This window comes from Crocodylus siamensis, chromosome 6 (genome assembly GCF_052110815.1).
Source record: "Crocodylus siamensis isolate JL-2025a chromosome 6, ASM5211081v1, whole genome shotgun sequence".
In the NCBI taxonomy this organism is placed as follows: Eukaryota; Metazoa; Chordata; order Crocodylia; family Crocodylidae; genus Crocodylus; species Crocodylus siamensis.
Window position 1 is genome coordinate 16,602,390 of NC_143400.1, and position 24,150 is coordinate 16,626,539.

Genomic DNA, 24,150 nt, shown 5'->3' on the forward strand with positions numbered 1-24,150 from the left:
AGTGAGACTGGAAAAGGTGCAGAGAAGTGGAGCAAGGCTGATCAAGGCAGCACCTCTGTAGCAGGAGACTCATCTGGGACTTGGCAGCTTGGAGCAAAGTCGACAGAGAAGAGGTCTGTAAAATGATGGAGAGCGCGAAGAGGGATTTACTTTTGCCATCTCTCACAATCCCAAAGCCAGAGGAGAGATGGCGAAGTTATAAGGGAGCAGGTTGAAAACAAACAAAAAGCTTTTTCTCCCCCCCCTCAAACTGTGTGCAATTAGCTCGTGGAACTCATGACCGCAGGACGTCGGAGAGGCGGATAATTTAAGTGGGTTCAAGAGGAGATTGGCCACGCACGGAGGATATTCGTGGGACTGGATGAACCCTTTGTACCAAGCACATCTAAGAAAGTAGGTTTTATGGTTCCTGTGAGCTGCCCACAGTCCGGCTGGGCCTGTCACCAGTCCCAGGCCAGAACCCTTGGGGTGCAAGGAAAAGCCAGAATCCGTTGCTTGGGCTTGGACGCAGTAACCCCTATCAGACTCAGCTTCTTTCCAGCAATTTTTCTTCCAGTCCCTACCAACTCTAAAGCTATGATTCGATTTTAAAAAGAATTGGAAGACATTGCCAGGGAGAAAGACTGGAACAGCCTGAATGAAACAACTTCCCAAATTTCACATAGAATCGAACCCCCGCCAAAACAAAACCAGAAGTCAGCTGGGTGTTTCCCTCACATAACCAGTTTAAGGGAGTGAAGGGAAATTCCTGAGGCATTTCGGCCTCTTCATTTCTTGCCAAAATTAGTTTCAGCTCCAAATGCCCCCAGCTCTCTCAGCTGCCCCTCGGCCAGGATACGCTGGTTCCTCAGAGGTCGTCGATCCAGAGCAGTGGGACTGGAAGGGACCTCAGAGGTCACGTCTAGTCCAACCCCTGCCTGGGGCAGGATCAGCCCTGTCCAAACCGTCCCAGACAAACTCATCATCTAAACCCTTGGTAAAGCCACCGCCAGCCCTGACACCACGCTGAGGGTCCGTGCGGCTGTGCTGTCCCTGGGTAGAAGTTTTCGAGCCAGCTGCAGGGGTCAGCAGGAGCTGGAGAAAGGCAGGCGTTTGGCCATGTCCAGCAGCCACAATTTAAATTCTCCTTTTCTTGAAGGGACTAAGCAGCTGAGACCTAGCGTAGTGCCTCCTTCCTATTGCACGGGGCACACCGTGAGCTCCACCCAGGTGTCCCCTGCCGAGCCAGTGGGATCTGCGCCCCTGCCCCCCTGTAGTCTGCAGAAGCTTCATCACGACAGGGATGGCGATAGTCCCAGCTCTGTCTGGGTGCCACAGCCAGTCCCGTGGCATCAGGGAGCCAGCCTCAGCCTCCTGCACCGGGCCCACGGGGGAACAGCAGGATCCAGCTGCAGGCTCTAGCAGGGACGAGCTGGAGCCACCCGAGCGGTGTCGGGGAGCAAACTCCAGCACAAGGTGCCCCATAGTCAAGAGGCAACCACTAGCAAAGGCCGGAGCTGGTCCTGGGGTGCAGCAGAAGCTGCCTGGGAAGGAGGGGTTCAGCCTCCATCTGCACAGCCCTGCTGGGACTCCAGGAAGAGCGCCATGGTGTAAAGATGAGAAATCTGGGTTTTAGGCCAAGCTCATCAGAGCCATTCGGCAGGTCCAAGGCCCCGTTCATCTGAACCAAATGCCCCAGGGGAATGGGTGTATTTAGGAATATTTTGGATGGCAGAAGGACACTGCAGCTTCTTTGGCCTGCTCGACAAATTGAAATGCTCTGTTGTGCTGGATGGTGTCCTTGTTCCCATTGCATTCAACATGCCATGCAATATATTTATTAAATTCCCTGAGTATCCTAGATAGACACCGGTTAAACCACCTGAATTCTGTGGGGTAAAAGAGCTGTTAATGACCCAGTTAATGGAGGGGGTGATGATAAGGACAGCAATTGAATTGCAGTGAATTTTTAACATCAGATGTGGTGTCTAGAAAGGAGCAGTCCTCTGGGAAGAGCACGGCACTGACAAAACAGGACATGTGGTCTCCTGCTGGATCGATGCAGCTTGTCTCAGGCCAGGGTAACGTAGCCTGAGCTCATGGGGAGGCTGCCGTGTTCCCAGTCGGGTTGTGCAGGGAAATGTGGAGTTCCTGGGATTTCCCCCAGGACAGATGCTGCCCCTTGCTCCTCAAGGTCCAAGCCCGCGCATGGAGGCCTGGTGCTTCGTGGGCACCGTGGGCGAGAGGTTAGGGCACAAGCAGGCACAGAGTACAGCAGGTGGATTTACCCCTGGGGGCTCTTAATTCCATGGGCGGCCTTGCTACAGCCCCAGTCACCCCACAGGAGCAAGGGGTGTCGCACTGTAGATGGTACATAGCTACAAACAAGAGCACCCAGAGCAGGTGCTGGGGCCTGACCCTGGGATTCCCACAGGTGGGGCTGGAGGGTTTTTAAAAAAAACAGGAGAGGATCAAGAGCTGCAGTCCTCTGTCTGCATGCCCAGGCATCTGTCTGTGTCCACGTGGAGGTTTAGGACACCCATTTGGATGGTTGACAAATTGCTCCTAACCCGTAGCAGGTTCAGGTACGATGTCTTTTGGTGTCAGGGCTGACTGTTGTTTGGTTAAGAAGTCAGGCAATGGATTCGTGTGGGACTGTTTGGACGGGCCTGATCCTGCCTCAGGCAGGGGTTCGGCTAGATGTGACCTTTGGAGGTCCCTTCCAGCCACCCCACTTCTCCACAGCTCTATAAGGTCAAAATAGATACCAGCAAACTGGCCTCCCTATCTCTCCATCCCTTTCCCCCATCTGTCTATCCGTCTACCCAGATTTTGAAAGTGCCCGCTATTTTGGCACTGGGCCCATGGTCATGCCTCAAGCCCGAGCGTGATGCCTTGCACGAGTGAAACGCCCGCGTTCCTCCTCTGTGCTCAGATGCTCGGTGGGTTGGAGTTCAGGGAAACGCATGGTGCTGATAGATGAGAGTTGGCAGCTGGGACTGCGGTGAAGCTGTGCCGCGCCGTTGCATGATGTTCAGGCTACATTTCTGCCTATCGACACCAGGGCTAAGCCGGTGGAGATGGGAGCCCTGCCGCTGCCCAGAGACCAACCTGAGCAGGCAGGAGCACAACAGACACGGGGCCTGTGGGCAGCTCAGCTCTGGTGTCTCTGAGGAGCAGGTGCTCTGAGCTCTGCCATGGGTGTCAGTGGGTGGCTTGCTCACAGGATGTTTATCTGGGCCTGGGCACAGGATGTCCTGGTCACGGGGTGAGGAAGTGGGTGATTATGACTGGTGCCGGCACCAGGGCTTTGCTGCAGGACCAGGTCCCACCTGCCCTGGGCAGAAAGCCCTGCCAGGATGCTCTCTGTCCAGGTGGGCAGCTGGGACAGCAGCAGGGGAAGGATGCCAGGCTGTGGGGGCTGATTTCCCTCTGCAGGCGTTCTCCCTTCGTTGCCTGGAGGTGCCTCCTTGCACCGTGGCCTGGCTGCCATGGGAGATGGGATCCTGAGCAAGTCTGGTGGCAGGGCTGGCACAGCCTGTGCCCCTGCCACCGTGCAGCGCCTTGTGCTTGCATGCACCATGCCTGAGGTACAGGGCAGGTGGGTGAGGGGCATTTCACATGGGTGCCCACTGCGACCTGCCCATCTCAACTCTTTCTCCAGGCCGTGGACCAGGCAGAGCCAGGGCAGGAGGGCCAGAGGATGGCAGCAAAGATCATAAGATCTTCCATCAGCCCCACCAGGGAGAGACAGTGACAGATATTGAATGTCCCTGGGGTGCAGGTCCTCTGCAGGACCCTCCTGCCCAGTAATGTCATCTCAGCACCCCCACCCCAAGCCTTCATCCAGCTCCCACCCTCTGCAGCACTAAGAGTAGACCCTGCTCCCCTTACTGGGCTTGGCTGAGACACCTGAGCTTAACTCGACTGTGCTCCTGCTGATAACAAAGGCGGGCAGGTCCTGCCCCTCCTCTCTGCTGTCCGGTGACTCAGTGTTAGATGGCACATTCCCGGCACAGAGGCCTTGGTGGATTGGCAAGGCCCTGAAGTTATCGCACCTCGGTGCCTCATCCTCCTCCAGTGCCCAGGGGATGGGATGGGGCCTGGCCTGAGGCTTAGCATTAGTACCTGGGGTGTCCCTCTCTGTAGGGTCCTGGGTGACCTGCCTGTTACACCCCAGACGTGGCGCTCAGGCGAGGGGCAGGCAGGATGGTGCCGTGGTCTGCATGAGGCTCCTGACCGTGCCTGCTCTAGTCGGAGCCCTGGGGGAAGGCTGCCTCCCAAGGGCCCAGAGAGGCACTGGCCAAACCTCTGTCCCCAGCTCTGTCCCAACCTGCTGGGGCAATGAGTAGGCAGTTGCCTGGCAGTGCCTCAGTTTCCCCATCTGTCAGTTAGAGGTGGCTCTGCTCATCTGCTGCATGCCACCCTCATATCAGGGCCCCCCAGGTTGCAAGCTGCTGCACAGACCACAGGCAAGACCGGGGCCGAGCTGGGGGCTGTATGGACTCCATGGAGGAGACAGTGGCTGCTGGGCCAGGGAGTGAGCACGTGTGCTCCTTGAGCTCTCATCCCCGTGGCATGGCTGGCAGCGCTCCCAAGGGCGCAAGGGCCGGGTGCCCGGCAGGCATGGCTGGGCACTGTGACACGGGAGGGCTGGCACACCATGGTGTTTTCCTTCCCGGATGCTGAGCAAACCCAGGTTGTTGACACTGAGCACGGGATGTTTGCAGCTGCCCTGGGCCAGGTGTGGCTGGGACTGGCTGGGTGGTGCTTGGGGCTCCAGGACACTGCCCTGCTCTGGCACTGGCTCCTTGGGTGGCCTTGGGCCCCAGACTGGGCTGGGCTGTGCTCCATGGCTCCCTCCGGAGCACGGGCATAGTCTGGACCTGGCACCCCTGGGGGCTGAGGCCAGAGCCAGAGCAAGGACAGGACTGGACGGGCAGCAGGATGGAGAGGAAGTGCAGCATTGATTGGGCAGGACGTGGGGCACTGCAGGGTCTGATTGGGCAGGATGTGGGGCACTGCAGCAGGTGACTAAACAGGAGGTGGGGCACTGCAGTGAGTGATTAGGCAGGGTGTGGGGCACTGCAGCATGCTGTTGGGAGGGCCACATGCCTGATGTTTTGCAGCCCCACCTGCCTCCCTTGCCCTGCTCCTGGAAGAGTATCTTGGGCCCAGCTCGGGGCCTGGGCCCAGCAGGAAGAGGGTTGTAGCTTCTCTCTCCTCCTCCCCCCACAAGCAGCCTCAGCTCCACTCTTGTGGCAGTCAAGCAGAAGCAGGGGAGCAAAGCTGGGCCTGGCCCACGAGTGCCACAGGTGACGCTGCAGACGGTGGGAGCTGGGTGCAGTGGGGCCCTTTGCCTGGGGGTACCTGTGGTGGGGGAGAGGCTGCTGAGCCAGGTTAATCGAGAGCCTGGCCTCAGCCCTGGGTTAGGTGCATGGCCCCTAATCACCCTGCCCTGCTTTGCGCTGGGGTACATGGGGGCAGGTCTCCTTTCCTCGCAATGCATCCTTGTCTGCCCCCATCTCCGTCACATGAATGCACACAGTTGCCTGAAGGCATGCATGCAGGTGCACACACAGGCAGACCCCAGGGCCACATATGTGCACACACATGCAGACACGTGCACACATGGACATGCACGCACACGGGCAAGGTCTCTGCACCCAGTAAGATGACTCCGGATGGGGTCTCCCTCTAATGTCTGGGCAGGGCGGGGTCCTGGCCCCACTGGACCACCAGAGACTTTGGTCAGGATTTCCTCAGCACCTGCCCCGTGCCCTGCCCTGCACAGGCTGGAAGCACTGGGGTGGTACGGCAAGGCGCTGGCCCGACTGCAAGTGTGTCTAGCTCAGCGGCTCCAGCTCTGCTGAAGGCATCAGGCGTTGGGAGGAACCAGCAAACTCTCCAGAGGGGCTCCTGGGGGAAGCCATTCCCGAGAGACCCGTCTGCTCTGTTGGGCTCCCGCCTGCCTGGCCCGTGGGTCTGGGGCCTGCCCCCGGTCTGAGCAGAGCCCCCGACTCTCAGCCTGAGGCTGCAGCATGCTGTGCTGAATCTCACGGTGCCCCCCTGCCCACAGCATCGTGAGCCAGCCCGTGCTTGCTGCCCCTTCCCCTTTGCTTGGGCCTGGGTCCTCTAGGGCGTTTGTCATTCATGATGTTTCTCCCGAGTGGCATGGAAAAAACAAACAGGGATTTGCTCTCACCATCCCAGCGTTGCAGTGGGGCCAGACCATGCCATCCTAAGGGAGCAGATTGAAAACGAATGCAAAGGCGGATCATTTTCACGCATCGTTAGCAGCGGAAGCTCCTTGCCACAAGGCCAGGGCAGAAGGGGTTTGAAAAAAGCTATGCAGGCTGGGTCCACCTGTGGGCATTAAGCACCAGCACTGATCAGTGCACGGCTGGCTTCAACCTGATGCACAGCAGGGGGTGAAAGTTGATTGCTAAGATTAATCGACAAGGCGGGAGCCAGAGTGAAGACCCACTCTGAGGATTAGGGTCATTCAGTATAGAGGTGTTGATGCATGTCCTGTAAATGCCTGATGGAAACAGAGCTGCTTTCTTCATGTATGAGCTTCATGTTCAGCTTGCAGGAAAGGCACTTAAGAGGGGACATGACAGAAGTCTTCAAATACCTGAAGGCTGCCAGGGCGAAGAGGGAAAGCACCCCTTCTCTCTTGCTGCAGAGGAGGAGGAGGACCAACAGCTTGAAGTGGCAGCAAAGTAGGTTCAGATTGACTGTCAGGAAACATTTCTTCACTGTCAGAGCGGGGAGGCTGTGGCATAGATGCCAGGGAAGGGGTGGGCTCTTCAACACTGGAGGGGTTCAAGGGGAGATTGGACAGCCACTGGTCAGGGATGATCTAGGGGAAGCAATGCCAGGGTTTTACTATGGGGGTAGTCCAGGCTTTTGGGCTTTGCTGGATGCCCCCTGGCCCTTTGTGCTCCGTGTGTCAGGGTGTTTTTAAGTCTCCCTCAGAGGCACTGGGTGTTGGCCTCAGCCCAGGCTGGGGACTGGGCTGTGCCAATGCTCCTGCTGGGACCAAAGCTGGAGGGTCCTGGCTAGAGGGTCTTGACCCTTCCCTCAGGGTCAGACTCATGCTGTATATGGGGTCAGGAAGGAATTTCCCCCCGTTGGTCTGGATTGGGAGGCACGGCCTCTGCCTGGGATCTCTTTAGTGTGTATTAACAGACTCTTATAGAAGCAGGATGTTGGCTGCCGTGGTCCCCCTGGTTTACCTGGGGCAGGTTTGGGTGTGATGCCTTGTGTGGTGTCAGGGCTGATGGTAGTTTTATGGAGAGTTTAAATGATGGATGTGTTTGGGATGGTTTGCACAGGGCTGATCCTGCATCAGGCAGGGGCTTGGACTAGACGTGATCCCTGGAGCTCCCTTCCAGCCCCACTTCTCCATGACTCCAGCAAGACGAGGCCTCAAAAGCTTTGAACCTTGGGTTAGTCTCAGGGCTTGTGAGTTGTGCCTGTGATTTACCAGGGCTGACATCTTGTAACCCTCTGGACAGGCGTGCAAATGCATTGGTGGTGTGTAGGTAAGAACCTGGCTGAGTTTTTTCCCACCGAACCAAACCTTGTGGTCAGTTCTTGCTGCAACGTGGAGGTGTCCGAGGAAGCTCTGCATCCCGCAGTGGCAGTGGAAGCACCCTGACAGCACACTTGTGCATGGAGAACCACACTGACCAAGGGGGAACGTGCAGGAGCCACATTCAGCTGTGCAGGGATCACCCGAGCGGGGAGAGCCAGGACTGGGTGAGCCGAGCACCTCTGGAGTGGGGGCTTGACGTGCACAGCCAGATTTCATGTGTGGAGCCCAAGCCTAGAGCTCAGAGGGGTGCCAGGCTCTCAGGATCCCTGCCTATGCTGGGGACAGCTCCTGGCCTGTCCACACAGGAACTAGAGTCACACCAGCGAGGACAGGGATGTGGCTGCTGCTTCACGCCTTTACCTGGGAGTTGGGTCCATTCCCTCTTTCCCCGCCAGCTGCCCCTGTCAGTCCAGAGCAGGGCAGAGCCCAGCCTGGCTGAACTGAGCCGAGGACATGTATAGGATCCTCCTCAGGCCTGTTTTGGGAGTGTGGCCCCCTGACAGTCCCAGCGACTTCTCCATGCAGAGCTCGGTGCCCAGTTCTGGTCCCCGCACCTCAAAAAAGGTATAGACAATCCAGAGAAGGGCAGCAAGGATGATGAGTGCTATGGAGGGGCTTCCCTGGGAGGAGAGAGCACAGAGGCCAAGCCTGGTCAGGTTAGAAGAGAGATGCTTGAGGAGGGGACAGGAGAAGATTTTGCAAAATGCTAAATGGTGAAGAGAAAGTCGATAAGGATTTATTACTAACTGTCTCTCACAATACAGGAATGAGGAGTTGCAGCATGAAACTAGCCGGCAGCAGGTTTTAAACGAACACCAGCCAGCTCTTTTTCACTCAGAGGGGACTTGAAGGTGGGACTCGTGGCCACCGGACATGGGAGATGCTGAGAGTTTAGTCCAATTCACCAAGGGATCGGACACATCCTTGGAGGAAAGGGGCATCGGTCGCTATCAAGCACAGGGGTGAGGGGCACGGCCCCTACATCAGAACTGCCTGGACCTCCAGTGCTGGAGGCTGCAGGTGGGAGAGGAACAGGGGAGCAAACACAGGTCAGACCCCGTTCACCCTCCCTTTCAGCCTCCGTTCTCTGCCCCCATGTGACACCAAAGACCAAGCAACATGGACCTATGGTCTGACCCCGGAAATGGTAGTTCTTATGTCATTGTGCAAATCCACGTACGAGGCACATTGAGGCACCAATGCTGTGTGGTGTCCTGAACGGGAACCACACATTTTGGACCCTGGGGTGGCCTTTGCAATGGGTTGGCGAGGAGAAGTTGCATAGTGTCTTTTCTGCTTGTTGACTGGATAACTGGTGTGGTGGACACACGCAGTGCACACGTCACGGTTGCTTGTTTGCACTGCGATCGCGGCGGGGGAGTTCTTTGATGGGGAGAAGAACCAGGGGCCAAAGGGCTCTCGCCTGGGGGGAAGGGGCATAAGAGGACCGCTGCCGGGAAGCTCAGAGGCCACTTGGGGTCAGACTGATCACCCATTTTGGGGTCAGATGGGCAAGGACTGTAGGGCTTTGCCTCCTCTACAGCTTGGGGAAAGGCTTTGTCCTGGAGTTTCCTGGGCATCTTTGCCTGTTGTTGCAGTAGCAGGGCCCTCATCTCCACTGTCGTTACCTAGGGAGTGGGTGGGGGCTTCTTGGTGTCATGCACACATTGTGAGTGCAGATCTGGGGGAATCCTTGGGACATGAGCTGCCTACAAACCCAGGGGGTGACTTAGGCAGCTCCTTGCCATCCCTTGAAGTCAGGGGCATCCACGCTGAACATAAGGCACTGAAAAGCAGCCCTGGCACTACACTCATGGACTCTCCATCTCTTGCCATTCTTATATCCAAGCAGGAGGCATTTGCTGCCTGTTGATTGGATAATTGAGGCAGTGGACATGCGCAGCGCACACGTGATGGTTGGACTGTTTGCATTGCGATCGCGGCGTGCGAGTTCTTTGGGGAGAAGAACCAGGGACCGAAGGGAAGGGGCAGAGCAGCAACCACTGGCAGGAAGCCCAGAGGCTCCTGGCTGGGGGGTCTTGCTCTTCCACTTGGGGTCAGACTGACCGCTCAATTTAGGGTCAGATGGGCATGGACTGTGGGGCTTTGCCTTCCTCTGCAGCTTGAGGGGGGATTGAATAGCAGTCTTCAGTTCCCAGCAGGGTGGGCCCAAAGAGGATGGAAATGGTGGTGGCAAATGACAGAGCAAGGTGCAATGGGCTGAAGTTGCAGCAAGGGGAGTCTAGGTTAGATATTAGAAAAAACTGTCACACCAAGAGGGTGGCAAAGCACAGGGTTACCCAGAGAGGTAGTGGAGTCTCCATCCTTGGAGGTGTTTTAAAACCTGGCTAGGACGGGCTGGGATGATGCAATTGGGGCTGGTCTTGCTGGGAGCAAGGGGTTGGACTAGATGTGACCTCCTGAGGTCCCTTACCACCCTCATTTTCTCTAATTCTATTTCTAAGACAGGCTGTAGCCAAACACAAGTGATCAGGCCGCTCACAGGTGCAGCTGAGTGGGGTTGCAGGACTGGGTTGTACAGGTGTGACTCATGGAGCATGGGAGGGAGGAAATGCCCCCACCCTCTGCCTATGAGCCTGTGACTGGGGGGACTCCCAGGACCAGCTGGGTGACCCCTTGTGGAGATGCCGGAAGGGGTGGAGGCATTTGGTGCTGGGAAGAGCTGGCCCTGCCCGATGTTGAGGTGCCCCCAAAGATAAGCTGGCCTCTCCTTGTGTGGGGGCGATCGGGAAGCTCTGGGGAGAGGAAGGGAGTGGATTCCTCGCATGCTGCTGCAAAACCTCTGGCATCCAAGCAGGCTGGTTTATCTGGCCTCGCTGGCCTGTCTGCTTCTCCAGAGCCAGCCGCATTCCTCGCCCCGGGCTCCGCGGCGGAGCGGGCCCTGCCTCAGTGCAGCACGCCCGCCTCCAGCCAGGCACAGGGAGCCTGACAGGTGGGTGCAGCAGGGGAGGGGCTGGAGCCTGCCCGGAGCAGAGAGCAGTGACCTCTTTCACACGAGGTGTCCAGCCCCATGTGTCCAGGCAGGGCGCCCTGCCTTGCAGGGGTCAGGAAGCAGCAAGTGCTGGAGTGCATGGTGCTCTGTGGAGGGGTCAGCGTGGCTCAACGTGCACCAGTCCAACAGCATGAGGAGTCCTGCGTGCTGCGCTCAGCTCTGAGCAGGGGCCGGAGCAGCCTGCCCGCTGGGCCTGCAGTCATGGGGCAGGATATGGGACCCCACCCTGGAGCTGGGCTGTGCTCCACCTGCTACGTCGAGAGGGGATGAAACCCCCTTGGGTGCACCCACTGTGCTGCCCACGGCTTGGGGAGGTGTTGGTGGACCATGCGGGTCATGGATCTGGGGTGGGGGTCCCATTCTCCACAGCTTGGAAACCCAGGGGGACATGCCCGAGGCTTTGGTGGTATCTCCCAGCATCGACCTGAATCCGGCCTGGGGTGTTCGCATGCAGGTCTGAGTGCTGTGCCCTGGCTGTGTGGCATGGCTGAGAAGAGTAGGTGGTGCCCAGTACGTCCCATAGCCACCAGGCGCCAGCCTCAGCCAAGCCCGAGGTCCAGCTGCACCGCAGCCCCTGACCCTCCTTATGTCTGCTCGCAGGATCGCTGGCCGGCGTGCTGGAGGTGCAGCGCAGCGTGACGGCGGTGCTGGGCACAGACGCGGTGCTGCCCTGCCACTACCAGGCCCAGGCGGGCGAGAAGGTGGTGCAGGTGACGTGGCTGAAGCAGGGAGCAGACGGGCAGAGCATGGAGGTGGCCGTGCTGCACGCGGAGCACGGGGAGCACATCCAGGAGCCCTACAAGGGACGGGTGCTGCGGCGGGCACCGGGGGCCCTGATGGACGGCGCCATCGTGCTGAAGAACGCCGTGCAGGCTGACGAGGGCACCTATGAGTGCCGCCTCATCACCTTCCCCCTGGGCAACTTCGAGGCCAGCCTGATGCTCAAGGTGCTGGGTGAGTGGCCGAGCGGGCCAGGAAGGGGCCACCCCCGCAGGGATGGCTGCTCCTGGGGGGTGAGAGCAGCCCTGGTGTCTGGACCCTCAGTCCCAAGCCATGGGGAGGGTGTTATGCAGGGAGAGTGATGGCATTAGGGGCGTCAGAGGGGGTAGCTGGGGGTGTATGTGGTATTAAGAGGGGTGTGAAGGAATGGTCCTATGGCACCCTGGGGTGGGAGCCCCTTGAGGGGGAGCCAGGACTGCAGAGCCCTCAGGCAAGAGCCGGACTTGGCCAGACTTTGGTGGAGTTGGTCCCTGGATAATGTGGGATCAGCTGCTCTGGTCCCCAGGGTGGTGACTCAGGTGATGGGTGCCAGGTGTCTGACCCCCCCGGGCCTTCTCCCTCAGTGCCCCCCCTGCCAATCCTCAATCCCGGCCCCCCGCTGGAGGAGGGCCAGGGCAGGACGCTGGCTGCTTCGTGCACGGCAGAGGGGAACCCGGTGCCCACGGTGACCTGGGAGACGGAGGTGCGTGGCACCAACATCACCCGCCAGTCCATGCATCCCCGCTCGGCCTCCATCACCAGCGAGTTCTTCCTGGTGCCTGGGCGCAGCATGAACGGCAAGGCACTGACCTGCGTTGTCGCCCATCCGGGGCTGCAGCACGAGAAGAGGATCACGCATATGCTGAGCATCGCCTGTATGTGTCTTCCCCACGCGGGCTCCACGGATCCCCGGGGGCTCCAGGGATGGGGCAGAGACCTCAAGGGGGGACCTCTGCCATGAGGGCAGAGGGGGGAGACCCTGGTGGAGGGAGCTGTTGTGGGGAGAGGGGATGTTGTGACTCCCAGGGAGTGAGATAAAAGGCGGTCCCTGGGTAGGTCCCGGCCACATGGGGCCTGGCTGGTGCAGCAGGGGGGGATTACAGCTCATGGTGGCAAGGGCACAGAGCTTGGGCGGGGGGGGCAGAGGGATCTGGCACCCAGGGCAGGGCCCTTTCTGTTCCTTCCCTCACTTCCTACTGCCCTGTACCCCCAGATCTCTCCGATGCTTCAGTGCTGGGGCATGAGAAGGAGGAGGAGTGGCACCAGGGCAAGGAGGGAGCTTCCCTGAAGTGCCTGGGGGAGGGGAACCCCCCACCCACCTACAACTGGACCCGGTAAGCATCAGCACCCACCCAGGCAGAGGAGGGGCTGTGATGGGGGGAGATCTCTGCATTCACTGCTGAGCAGAAGGGGAGGGGAGATGGTGTCTGCGAGACCCCCCAAGCTAGGATCCAGATGGAGCCGTCGGAGATGGTGGAGGGGGTTGACAGTTCTGGGGCTGAGGTCCTGGGTTTGAATCCCACAGCAGGGTGCAGGGAGGCCTGGGCCCTGCTAGAGATCCACGCAGGCTGGACCTGGTCGGTGTTCACGTGTTAAGGTTTGTGTCATGCTCTGCGTTGGCGTCGAAGCCTGAGGGGTGCCAGAGCCAGGGCCGTGACTTTACCTGGGTGAGCCCGTGACGGCCAGCAAGCAGGGCTGCGAACTTCCCCAGAATAATGCCCTTTGACTCCAGGCCATGCAGTTAGCTGTTGTCTTGCCCTGCCCAGCAGGGGGCACGAGCCTGGCCGAGGCTGCCACTGCATTCTCGGGCTCTCCGCTATTCAAAACTTGGGAGGCTAGAGCACCCGGCTCCCACGGTAGCTTTCAAAGGGAAGTTTTATCCTCCGTAAACACTTATTCATCACCCAGCTATTTCTGCTGTCTCACCGGGGCTGAGGGACTGGCTAGGACTTGCTGTAGGTCTCAGGAAGTGGCCAAATACACCCAGAGGCCAAATGCACCCAGAGCCTTCTTGGCTGTCTTGGCAGGAGAGTCAACAATGGGGTCAGACAGCGGCATGGGGTTTGCTGGGCTCCTGGAGGGGCCTGAATGTGCCTGGCTAGGAGAAGGTCTTTGACTGGGGTGCCTTGGGGAGTTGCTCCCTGTGCTGCAGCTCCCGCAGCACTGCTGTACAGTACAAAGCCATTTGTACGGCTCCTGGTGCAGTGGGGTCCTAGCTTGGCCTCTAGGCACTACTGCATTGGGTGCATTCAGTAGTCAATGGCTGCCTGTGGCCCATCTGTCCCTGGGGTCTTTCTGGGCCTAAACCGTCATGGCCAGTGCCTCCGTGGTTCCCACCTCTCCCCGCTGTGGGCTGCCCAGGGCACTGTGGGGAGCAGGTCCCAGCGCCCGACGACTCCATGAACCAAACCTCCCCACTGCTAGAGCAGCATTCCCTCTAAGCTGTGCAGCGTGTGTAGCCACACAGGCATGCTCATGCCACGCTGCCAGGCACAGCTGTGCACGCCGCACAGCTTAGAGGGAACTCTGTGCTGGAGTCTGATGGCGCAGGGTGCCCTGGGCTTTGGGCATCGGGGTTTTCTGATAGAAGCTGCAGCTAAAGGGTTAACAGAACCAGACTGTGGAGAGGAAAAGGAAGTTCTTATCTGGGTGGTATGTTGTGTGTGTTCGGATGCACACGTGTGGCTATATCGGCATGTTTGAGGGTGTACATATGTATTTACCTGGGCATGTGCAGCTGGGATGTGAGTGTGTGCGCATATGTGTGTGTGCATGCACACATGAACATCTGGGCTCTGCAGCTGCGTGCGAATGTGTCTTTGGTTTCTGCTGAGGTGGCTGCACATGTGTGCTCTCCTTGTGCATTCAGGCATGCCCCACTGTGCCTGTGCACACTGCGTGTGCATGCTGCACTACACGGTCCTGTGTTTGTCCACATTAACTTGTAAGTCTGGGGTGTCTGTGCCCATGGCTACGGCTGTTTGCATATGTTTGGGTGTGCATGTGCATAGCTGTAGATGTGTTAGCATGTGTACTTGTGTGTGCCTCCCTGTAGGGGGGTGTCCTTTTGTGTTAGCTGGTACAGATGCAGGAAGTGTGCCTGTGTATACAAGTGCACTGAAACACATGCCCCTTTTTCAACATGTGTGTGTACCCAGGAGTTTGTGTCTGCATGTGCACAGATTCGCATGTGTGCGAATATGAATTATGCTGCCTGTATGTGCCTGTATGTGCTTGCATGCATCCCTGGGTTGGCATGTGTTTGTGTCCTGGTGATTGTGTGCGTGCGTGTCTGCATGGATGCGTGTATAATTGTGGTGCAGGTGCTTGTGTGTATCCCTACTTTTGCTTGGATGTGTGTGTTTGCATGGGTTTGTGCGGGGGTGTGTATAGGTGTTTGGGTTTGCGCGTGCAGAGACGCGAGCTGGGACATGTGTCCCCATGCACGCGCGTGTCTGGTGTGTGCATGCACGTCAGGTCCTGTGGTGCCGGTCATGCCGAGTCAGCCCCAGCGCAATGATGCCAGGAGCATGTGCAGTTTCGGGCTGTGTCTGGGCAGGCCCCAGTGCTGGGCCCTGGCTCCCATCCAGCCACCCAGGCACCGTGGGAACCAGCAGCGAGCCCTTTGATTTCAGCACCTATTGTTCATGATGTCATGTCCCGCCCCCCGCCACCGCGCCCACACACCTCCAGCACTAGTCAAGGCACGTCGGCCCTGGGAGGCAGTGAGAGGGCAGGGGGCTGCTGGGAGTGTGCACAGAGAAGCGGGACACCAGGGGTCTGGTTGCCTGCTCCATGCCTGAGGCTGCCTCTATGCATGCCTGTCAACCTGTGCCTGCTGCCTCTGCCCCTGTCTCAGGTTCTCTCCCCAGCCCAGGAGAGCCCTGGGGGCACCCCAACACGCCATTCCCTTCCAGGAGACCCCTATATATCAGTCCTGCATTGGGGAACAGCATGTGGGACAGCCCTGCATTGTGTCCTGAATGGCCATGCCCAGCCTGGCCAGCCCTCTGCCCCCATTGCCCCCACTTGCACCCACTCATTCATCCCCTGTGCCCCCCCAGGCTTGAAGGCCCCATCCCTGAAGGTGTGAAGGTCAAGGGTGACATCCTCATCTTCCAAAGACCTCTCGCCGTCAGCGACACGGGCGTCTACATCTGCCAAGTCACCAACAGTTTTGCCACCAAGGAGGCTTGGGCCAATGTCAGCATCAAAGGTAGAGTATCAGGACAGGAGTGGCTTCCTGGGGTGCCCTGGGGGTTGGTGGGGTGCAGCAGGGGCTGTGGATTTGCATGGAAGAAGCTGGGCCCAGGATGATCCTGGGGACCTCTCTGGTCTGTGCTGCCCCATGTCACCACACGTGATCCCATCCCCATGCCCCACCCCCCCAGGCCCAGGCAGCAGGCTGGGCATACACAGGAATCCAGTCCTAGTGGCATCAGGAGCTCTCCTGTGCTCCACTTGTGCTGCCCTGCCTGCCATGGGCCACCACGTCCTGCCTCAGCCCCACGTCTGCAAGGCAGGTCTAGGTCCCAGCAGCCACCCTGGCTGGGAGGGCAGACCAGGAGGGCTCCAGCTCCTCTGGCCCCTGTCTGAAGAGAGCTTTTGCCCTGTGCTGCTGGTCCCATGTGGGCACTGCTCTGTGTCAGAACAGGGTCAAGGGCGCTGGGCTGCCAGGAGTATGTGTGGGTTTGTGCATACGTGTGTGTGTGCATGTGCACTTCCCCTCTGTGAGGAACTAGCTTAAAGCCAGTGGTGCCTGCCAGGTGGTTAACAAGGCATCACTCATCCGTCAATCCACTATCCATCCATCTCTGTACATGCTTATCTATCTGTGTCTTTGTCTCTCTATCCCCAGACTCTATCTATCCACCCATCCCCATACAGCCCATCTCCCCCTTCCCCTCCCAGCAGTCTAGCTGTCTTTCTGTCAGGCAGAAGGCAGGGTAGATTGGCACCTTATAGACTAACTATATCCAAGAGGTCCAGCACGAGGTTTTCCAAGAAGAGGCCTTACCTATCCTGCTTTCTGCCTGATTTCAGACTAACCACCTCTCTCTGCTCATGCCTTTCCATCTGGTCTGACCTGTCCCTCGGGCATCTGAGGTGTGAATGTGCCTGCCCGTGGCTTGTCTTTGGGATGCTGGTGACTGCTGTGGTTGTGGTATCAGCCTGCTAATACACCCCCACTACCATGTGCTTGTTCCCTGCAGTGAGCGCTGTGAAGCAGGTGGACGTGGTATCTGCCTCCATGGTGGTAGTGGGCGTCATCGCCGCTGTGCTGCTGTGCGTGCTGATCGTGGTCGTCATCTGCATGACTCTCTATCACAGGCGCAAAACCAAGCGCATCTCCGAGAAGTAGTAAGTGCGCAAGCCTGGGGCAGCTCCTACCCCACACCGTTCTTCGAACCCCCGATATCTCTGCCCCTACCCTGGATCCCATGGGTTCAACCCCGCACACATTGGGACCCGGCTCGGCACACAGCTCAGCCTGGCATCTGAGGCATGGGGGAAGGGGGCTGAAGGGTCACCCACAGCCCTGGCACTGGATGGGCCCAGTTGCTGCCATGTTCACATCACCTGCACTTCTCAGTGCCCAGATCCCTGCCTGCCTTGCCTGAGCACCCCCTGCTGGCGTTGCATGGAGCTCTCTGGGCACGGGGGGGTGCATGCTGTGCCTGGGCTCCATCCAAACTGGCTTTACCCTTGTCAGTGAGGGCTGGTAGAGTCTAGATCCCCTAAAGGTGTTTTCTGGGAGGAAGCTTGTCTCCCAGGAGTGTCACTGGGACAGACCTGGGTCCAAGCTTCCAGCTCCGCAGATTCCACATTGGCCCTTGCCCTGGCCTCCCTACAGGGTCAGATCCTACCTAAACCTGTGATTGGGAGGCAACCAGCCCTGGGCATCCCTGTGCCATCCCCTGCCCTGAATGCAGGAGCTGGGAGTGGCTCAGGTGTGGCCTTGAGGCAGGGAGAACCACTCAACCCCAAGCAGCCCCGAGCTCCATGCACGGGTGTGGGCACGGGGGCCAGGCCAGGCTACTCATGCTCTGCCTTGACTCTGCCTGGCAGCGAGGAGGAGCTGACGCTGACAAGGGAGAACTCCATCCGGCGCCTGCACTCCAGCCACAGCACGGACACGAGGAACCAGGTGAGACCATGCTGGCCCAGGGAAGTCTGTTGGCCCAGGCCAGGCCTTTCCCCTTAGCAGAGCCCGATCCCTGCTTGCTGCGTGTGACTGGAAGTGCTGCCCAGCTGGGCAAGGATGCAGGCTGCCCTGGGGATAGGCCAGCAGCATGAAGGGTGGGAATGGCAAGCTCAGTGGGGTCCTCAAAGTCTGCCCTGATCTGCATGCCTATTTGCATATATTTGCATTTGATCAGTGCTGACAGTTGCAGTGCCCCGCTGTCAGTGCTTGGCATCTGCCAGCCACACATGAGATTTGTGTTACGTACCGCAGCCCACAGGGTCCCCAGGGGCAGCAGCTGGTGTGGGCAGCCTGGGGCTGCCCCTCTGCCCACGCACGGGGACCTCCTCAGCAGCTGGCACAGTCACAGGCTAAATCTTCTGGGTCAGAGCAGCTGGGGACAGTGTGTGCTGGGCCGTGCCCATGCTGCGCAGCTGTAAAGAGCATGCAACGCCCAGCAGGGAGGCAGACGGCCTGTGGGGAGAGCTGGGATGCTGGGGCTGGTCCAGGGGGACTGGGCACCTGCTACCCTGTCTTGCCCTTCCTGATTTCCAGACTGAGGAGATGCTGCAGTTGCGTGGGGAAAGCCGGCAGGGCAGCCTGCGAGGAGACAGCCGGCAGGGCAGCCTGCGCGGTGACAGCCTGCGGGGCACCAGCACCTGTTCTGTCCTGGTGAGCCGGGTGCTGCCCCCCCAACCCCCTCCTCCAACAGGCTCCCACTGCCCCAGCCTTGAACCTACTCCCCGCTAGCCCCCTGGGGAGGGCTCCCATGCCTTCGACCCCCCTGCCCGAGGCCACACCTAGCTCATAAGGCTCCATAGGGCCTCAGCCTGCCCCTAGGGGGAAAGCAGGCGGCTCGGTGCCATGTGTGTGCTCAGTGACCCGGGCTGTGCCCCCTTCTTGCTTGCTCCCACGTGCTCTCACACATGCGTAGACACACACACTCATGATCAGTCACACACATGCACTCCACATACATCCTCTCACATGCTAGTTCCACTCCTCCTGCTTTTACATGCTTTCACATACTTGCTCACACTTGCAACCCTACTCATGTAAACCTGCCCTCATGCACATGTGTTCACACACACATGCTTGCTCACATTGCACACCTGCTTGTGTGTGCACGGCCTCACACATACATATGCATGTGTGCGCACACATGTACTAACACTTTACACTTGGTCATATGTGCATGTGTGCATGAATTCACATACATGCATATGTGCGCATTTCCTCACACACCCCACCCCATATGTTCATGGTCTCACACACACACACACACACACACACACTTTACAGCTGCTTATATGTGCATGTGTGCACATCCTCACATATGTGCACATGTGTGTGCTTGCTCACGTTTCATACCTGCTCATGTATGCACAGCCTCAAACAAACATGCTTGTCCATGCTCATCCTCCTGCTCGCGTGTGCATGTCTGCACACACACACTCCCATGCACACTTGCTCATAGAGGCGTTCTCCCACCTGCTGTGATGGGTACTCTTGCGCTCTGGTCTCCGTAACTCTCGTGACCATCTCCCACAGGCAAGGGCAACATGCTATCCCACCCCCCAGCCTGCAGGACAGGCCTGTGTCCCACTATCATGTGCCAGCCCCGGGCAGGTGTCTTGGGACACAACTTTGCAAACCAACAATGATCCCGGACCTGTGCCCCCACCTAGGCCGTGCAGCCCTGGCTGGGGGCTGTGAGTGCCTGTGCTGGTGTTACACAACCCCTGCGGCATGGGCAGATACAACCAGATGACGGGTACCTTTGGGGCCTGATAGTTGAGAGCTCAGCAGAAAGGCATGTGCCCTGGAAAAAGAGAGCCTTCCCTCCCAGGGGCTGCATGGGGAGAGGAGGGTGCCCCCAACTCAGTCTCATGACCTATCTCCGCCACGCAGAGCGAGGAGGTGGAAGGACGCAGTTACTCCACGTTGTCGACAGTACGGGAGATCGAGACGCAGACGGAGGTGCCAGCCGCCCCGGCACCCACCCCTGAGTGCAAGGACATGAAGGAGGAGGAGGAGGAGGAGCGCAATGGTGACACCATAAAGCAAGCCATGACCCACTTCATCCAGGAGAACGGCACGCTGCGGGCCAAGCCCAGCACCAACGGCATCTACATCAACGGCCGGGGCCACCTGGTGTGAGCAACGCTGCGGGCATGGACTCACCTGCCCTGTGGCGCTGGGGGCTGGGCACACGTGCCCCCAGGGACCCCGCACACCTCCACCTGGGCCTTGTACAAACAGCTGGGATGGGCTTTGGATGCAGGGGCGCGGGTGCTAACTGTGGGACTAGGGACCCTGGCCAATGTGGAGTCCCCTCTGGCCTGCCCCTTGCTCCAGCCTGCCTCTGCCTCTGCCTCTGCCTCCAGCCTTTGGGGCCTGCACTGACTTTGCTCTCCAGTCTGTTCTGCCTTCACCCCAAGGAGAGCCACCCCTGGGGCAGGGCTGGGGTATCCCGTGCTTCTCTGGCAGGGGGGCTGTGCCCGCCTTGGCAGGGGATGGTGCCCTGAGCCGCCCCAGGGCTCCCCGGGGTGGATGGAGGAGAACATCAGGATGCTAGATGAGCATCAGCCACAAGCTGAGCGGCCCACAGGACCAGGCCCCTGTCCAAAGAGACCCCAGACTAGCAAGGGGGGGGGAGTACATGTGAGGGGTGGGTAAGCTTCTGCCTCTCCCGCTGCCTCCAGGAAAAGAGACACTGGAGCTCTGCCCCACTGACAGCCCCTCTGCAGGCAGAGCTGGCACCGCTCACAGCTGGGCTGTGACGAACATGAGGGCCAGCAATCCTTCCCCTGGGCCGCAGGGCTCCCGCTCCCAGGCTGCCATGCGTAGCATCACCTCACAAGGCCTCCAAGTCCCAGCCGGGCTGGGCTGCCGAGTACTTCCCAGGGTCCCCCAGCCTGCCACAGTCCTGGTATCCAGTCCCAGTCCCAGCTGCTGGCCAGACCCAGCCGGGCTCCCTCAGTCCCTGGGACTGGGGAGAGGGGGTCCCTGCTGTGGCCTGAAGATTTGAACCTAGGACTGGGCAGGGTGTGGAGCTGCCCAGCATCCTCTGACGGTAACACAGAAGCAGCTCAGCCTCCCCCGGCAGGCTGCTGTGCGGGAGGGACCAGGGGGACAGGGACAGGGCCACCATGCTCTGGCTCATGCGGAATAGCCCCAGAGAGCCCAGGGGTCCCGAGTGCATCCTCATGCCAGACGCCCTTGCCTGGGAACACCCACAGTCAGCACTGACCAGGGCAAGGGGCTTTTGAGGGTGGGAGCCAGGCTATGTGTAGAGCCTCACGACCAGGTGGCAGCTCTGTCCCAGGCTCCTAGTCTTCTCTGGAGTCCACAGCAGCCCCCCCAACCTGTTGGGGGAAAGCAAAGTTTGCCTCCTTGTCCCTGCTGGCAGTGAGTCCTGTGAGTCCCTGGTGCTGGCAGGCCATGGCTTTGCTTCACAGTCTCACCATCTGCCCCGATCCCCTGGTCTGGTTGCATGTCCTCAGCTGCTTCCTCCCTGCCACCGCAGAGGGGCTGGGGAGCATGTGGGGGTTGAAGTGTCCCGTTCCCTGGTCATGATGCCCAGTGGGGAGAGTTACAGGGCAACGGGAGGGACTGATGTGGGTCCCCTCTGCAGAGAGGATCCAGTCCCAGGCTGTAAGGGGCCATCACCCAATGCCTCCTGCCTTCCCCTGCTGCTTTATTTATCGCATGGGCCTGCCTGGTGCTTTGCTGCTCTCAGAGTGAAGGATCCTCACAGTCCCCGGGAGCTCGCCACGCAGCCAGCTGAAGGTGCGCCCCAGCGAGGGGCTGAGAGCTGGTAAATCTGGCTGGGGGGGTGCGTGGTCACTTGTATCCACACAGGCCAGGATCGCAGCCCGGCCCATCTCATCTGGGCTCTGGCCCTCCCTGGGGGCTGCTAGTGTTGTTGGGGGGTGAGGGGTAGGGTAGATTCATAGATGCTGGGATCAGAAGGGACCTCAACAGATCACCAATCTGCCCCCATGCCTGGGCAGGAAAAAGGGCTGCGGTTAGATGACCCCAGCCAGATGTCTGTCCAGCCTTCTCTTAAAGACCCCCAAGGTAGGGAGAGCACCTCCTCCCTTGGAAGCCCAGTCCAGGATTTGGCCACTTTCACCATGAAGATGTTTTTCCTGATGTCTAGCCTACATCTGCTCTCTGCCAGTTTGTGACCATTATTCCTTGTTACCCCAAGAGGTGCCCTGGTGAACAGAGCATCTCCAACCCCTTGCTGTCCCCCTGATGAACTTGTAGGCGGCCACCAGATCCCCTCTCAGCCGTCTCTTGCAGAGACTGAAGAGGTCCAGGTCCCTTAGCCTCTCCTCATAGGGCTTGGCCTGCAAACCCTTAACCAATGTGAGTGGCCTCCTCTGGACCCTCTCAAGGCTATCCATATCCTTCTTGAAGTATAGCACCCAAAACTGGATGCAGTGCTCCAACTGCGATCTGACCAAGTATCACCTCCGTGGATCTATTCATCATGCATCTGCTGATGCATGATAAAGTCTGGTTAACTTTGCTGATGATTTCGTCACACTGACGACTCCTGTTCATCTTGGAGTCCATGATGGTGCCAAGATCCCTTTCCGTTTCTATGCTGCTGAGAGGGTCACTTCCCAGTCAGTAGGTGTGCTGGATATTTTTGCACCCTAGGTGCAGCACTCTGCACTTGGCCTTGTACTGCATCCTATTGTGTGCTGCCCACTTTTCTAACCTATCCAGGTTTACCTGCAATTGTTCCCTACCCTCTGGAGTGTGCACTTCACCCCACAATTTAGTATCACCCGCAAACTTGAATGGAGTACACTTTGCACCCGCATCCAAGTCACTAATGAAGATATTGAAGAGTACAGGTCCAAGGACCGAGCCCTGTGGGACCCCACTACCCACATCCTTCCAGGTTGTTACCAACCCATCTACTACCACTCTCTGGGTATGGCCCCCCAGCCAATTTGCCACCCGCCGGACTGTGTAAACATTGAAGTCACAGCCTCTTAATTTATTTATGAGAATGGGGTGAGATACCATATCGAAGGTCTTCCTAAAATCCAGGAAAATGACATCCACCTCTACTCCTGCATCTAAGCATTTTGTGACCTGGTCATCAGATGAAACCAGATTAGTCAGACATGATCTACCTGCTACAAATCCATGCTGGTTGCCCTGCTGCATTATTTTTCCTGCTGGACTCCCACAAATATGATCCTTAATAATCTTTTCAAAGACTTTTCCAACAATGGAGGTGAGACTGACTGGCCTATAATTGCTTGGATCCTCCTTCCTCCCCTTCTTGAAAATAGCGACCACATTGGCCCTTTTCCAGTCCTCCAGGGCCTGACCCGAGCACCGTGAGCGCTCAGACAGCCATGCCAGTGGTTCTGCTATGTCACCGGCCGACTCCTTCAGTACTCTCGGATGCAGCTCATCCAGGTCTGCCGGCTGAAACTCATCCAGCCCATCCAAGTGACTCTGCACCAAGTCAGTATCCACAGTTGGTGGGCTGGTGTCCCTCTGATGCCCATGCAAGAACCCATTAAGAGATTTATCTTGACCCTTGTTCACAAACACCGAGATGCCCAGCTGCTTCCTCCCTGCCGCCACAGAGGGGCTGGGATAGTGTCCCACCTGTCTGGGCCTGCTGGCTCAGACTGCACATGGTGCCTGCCCTGTGCTTCCACGTCATGTGTGCGCGACATCCTTCCTGACCCCTGTGGCAGGAGCTGGTGCCCTGAAGCATGAGGCTGGATCGTCTCCTTTGGTTTCCTTGGCTTACTGAACCCCTTACTGAACCCCTGCCTGAAATTGGCCCTCGGGATTCAGGTCTCCAAAGCTGGTGTCAGCAGAGCTGCGCTTAGAAAACCCTCGGCTTCCAAGGCCCCGGTGTGAGCCATGCATGGCTGGCAGGGAAAGAAAGGCAGCGTCAGGAGACCCCCAAGCAGAGCCCGGGGCAGCATCAGAGGCGCATCACTGGCTTGCTTGCATGCTGGGGCGTGTCTTGGGTCCTGTCGGGCAGACTAAGTTCTGTAAATGTGTGTATATAGGATCCTACCCATGTGTATATAGATGTATAGGAGGAGGCCATGCGGCCTGTTTTGTTACGTGCACTGCTGGTTTTGTAAATAAACCCCCCCTTTGTCCCCTGGTGCTGGTGTGTTAACCCCTTCTGCCCATCCCCTGGTACCACAGGTAGGCTGGGTCAGGAGAGGCCGGAGGAGGTGGAAAGGAAGGGCAGAGATGAACTGTGCCAGGAGGTGTGCACAGGCACGCATGTATCTGCAAGAGCACGCTGAGTGCATGCACGCGATGCTGCACATACATGGGGAGCGTGCGTCTGTGGAGTTTTGTGGGGCACTGGGGGCAGGTGACGTTTGGACCCATGCCCTGTGGTGTGACTTTGTGTTCCAGTGCTGCTGTCCTTGCTGGTGTGACCTGTGCCCCTCTAGCCCTCGCTGCTGGCGTGGGATGGGACAGAGAGTGATGCCTGGCAAGCACGGCATAGCAGGTGATACAGCCGCCCCATGTTGGATGCTGCCTGGGTGGTGCCTGTGTCTGCAGCAACAGGACAGTTGCCTTGCAGGCCCCGTCAGCGTA

At 58.6% G+C, this 24,150-nt stretch overlaps 1 protein-coding gene across 1 annotated transcript in view; it reads left to right on the plus strand.

Moving 5' to 3' along the window:
* Window positions 1-23,701, plus strand: part of NECTIN4 (nectin cell adhesion molecule 4) — a 35,968-nt gene extending 12,267 nt beyond the window's left edge. Inside the window, exons 2-9 of the mRNA XM_090056386.1 lie at window positions 11,196-11,549; window positions 11,939-12,229; window positions 12,568-12,688; window positions 15,419-15,570; window positions 16,568-16,715; window positions 17,424-17,502; window positions 18,094-18,210; window positions 19,450-23,701. Coding sequence (XP_089912512.1) covers window positions 11,196-11,549; window positions 11,939-12,229; window positions 12,568-12,688; window positions 15,419-15,570; window positions 16,568-16,715; window positions 17,424-17,502; window positions 18,094-18,210; window positions 19,450-19,698 — 1,511 coding nt within the window. The 3' untranslated portion in view covers window positions 19,699-23,701. The remainder of the gene's footprint in view (window positions 1-11,195; window positions 11,550-11,938; window positions 12,230-12,567; window positions 12,689-15,418; window positions 15,571-16,567; window positions 16,716-17,423; window positions 17,503-18,093; window positions 18,211-19,449) is intronic.
* The last annotated feature ends 449 nt before the right edge of the window (window positions 23,702-24,150 follow it).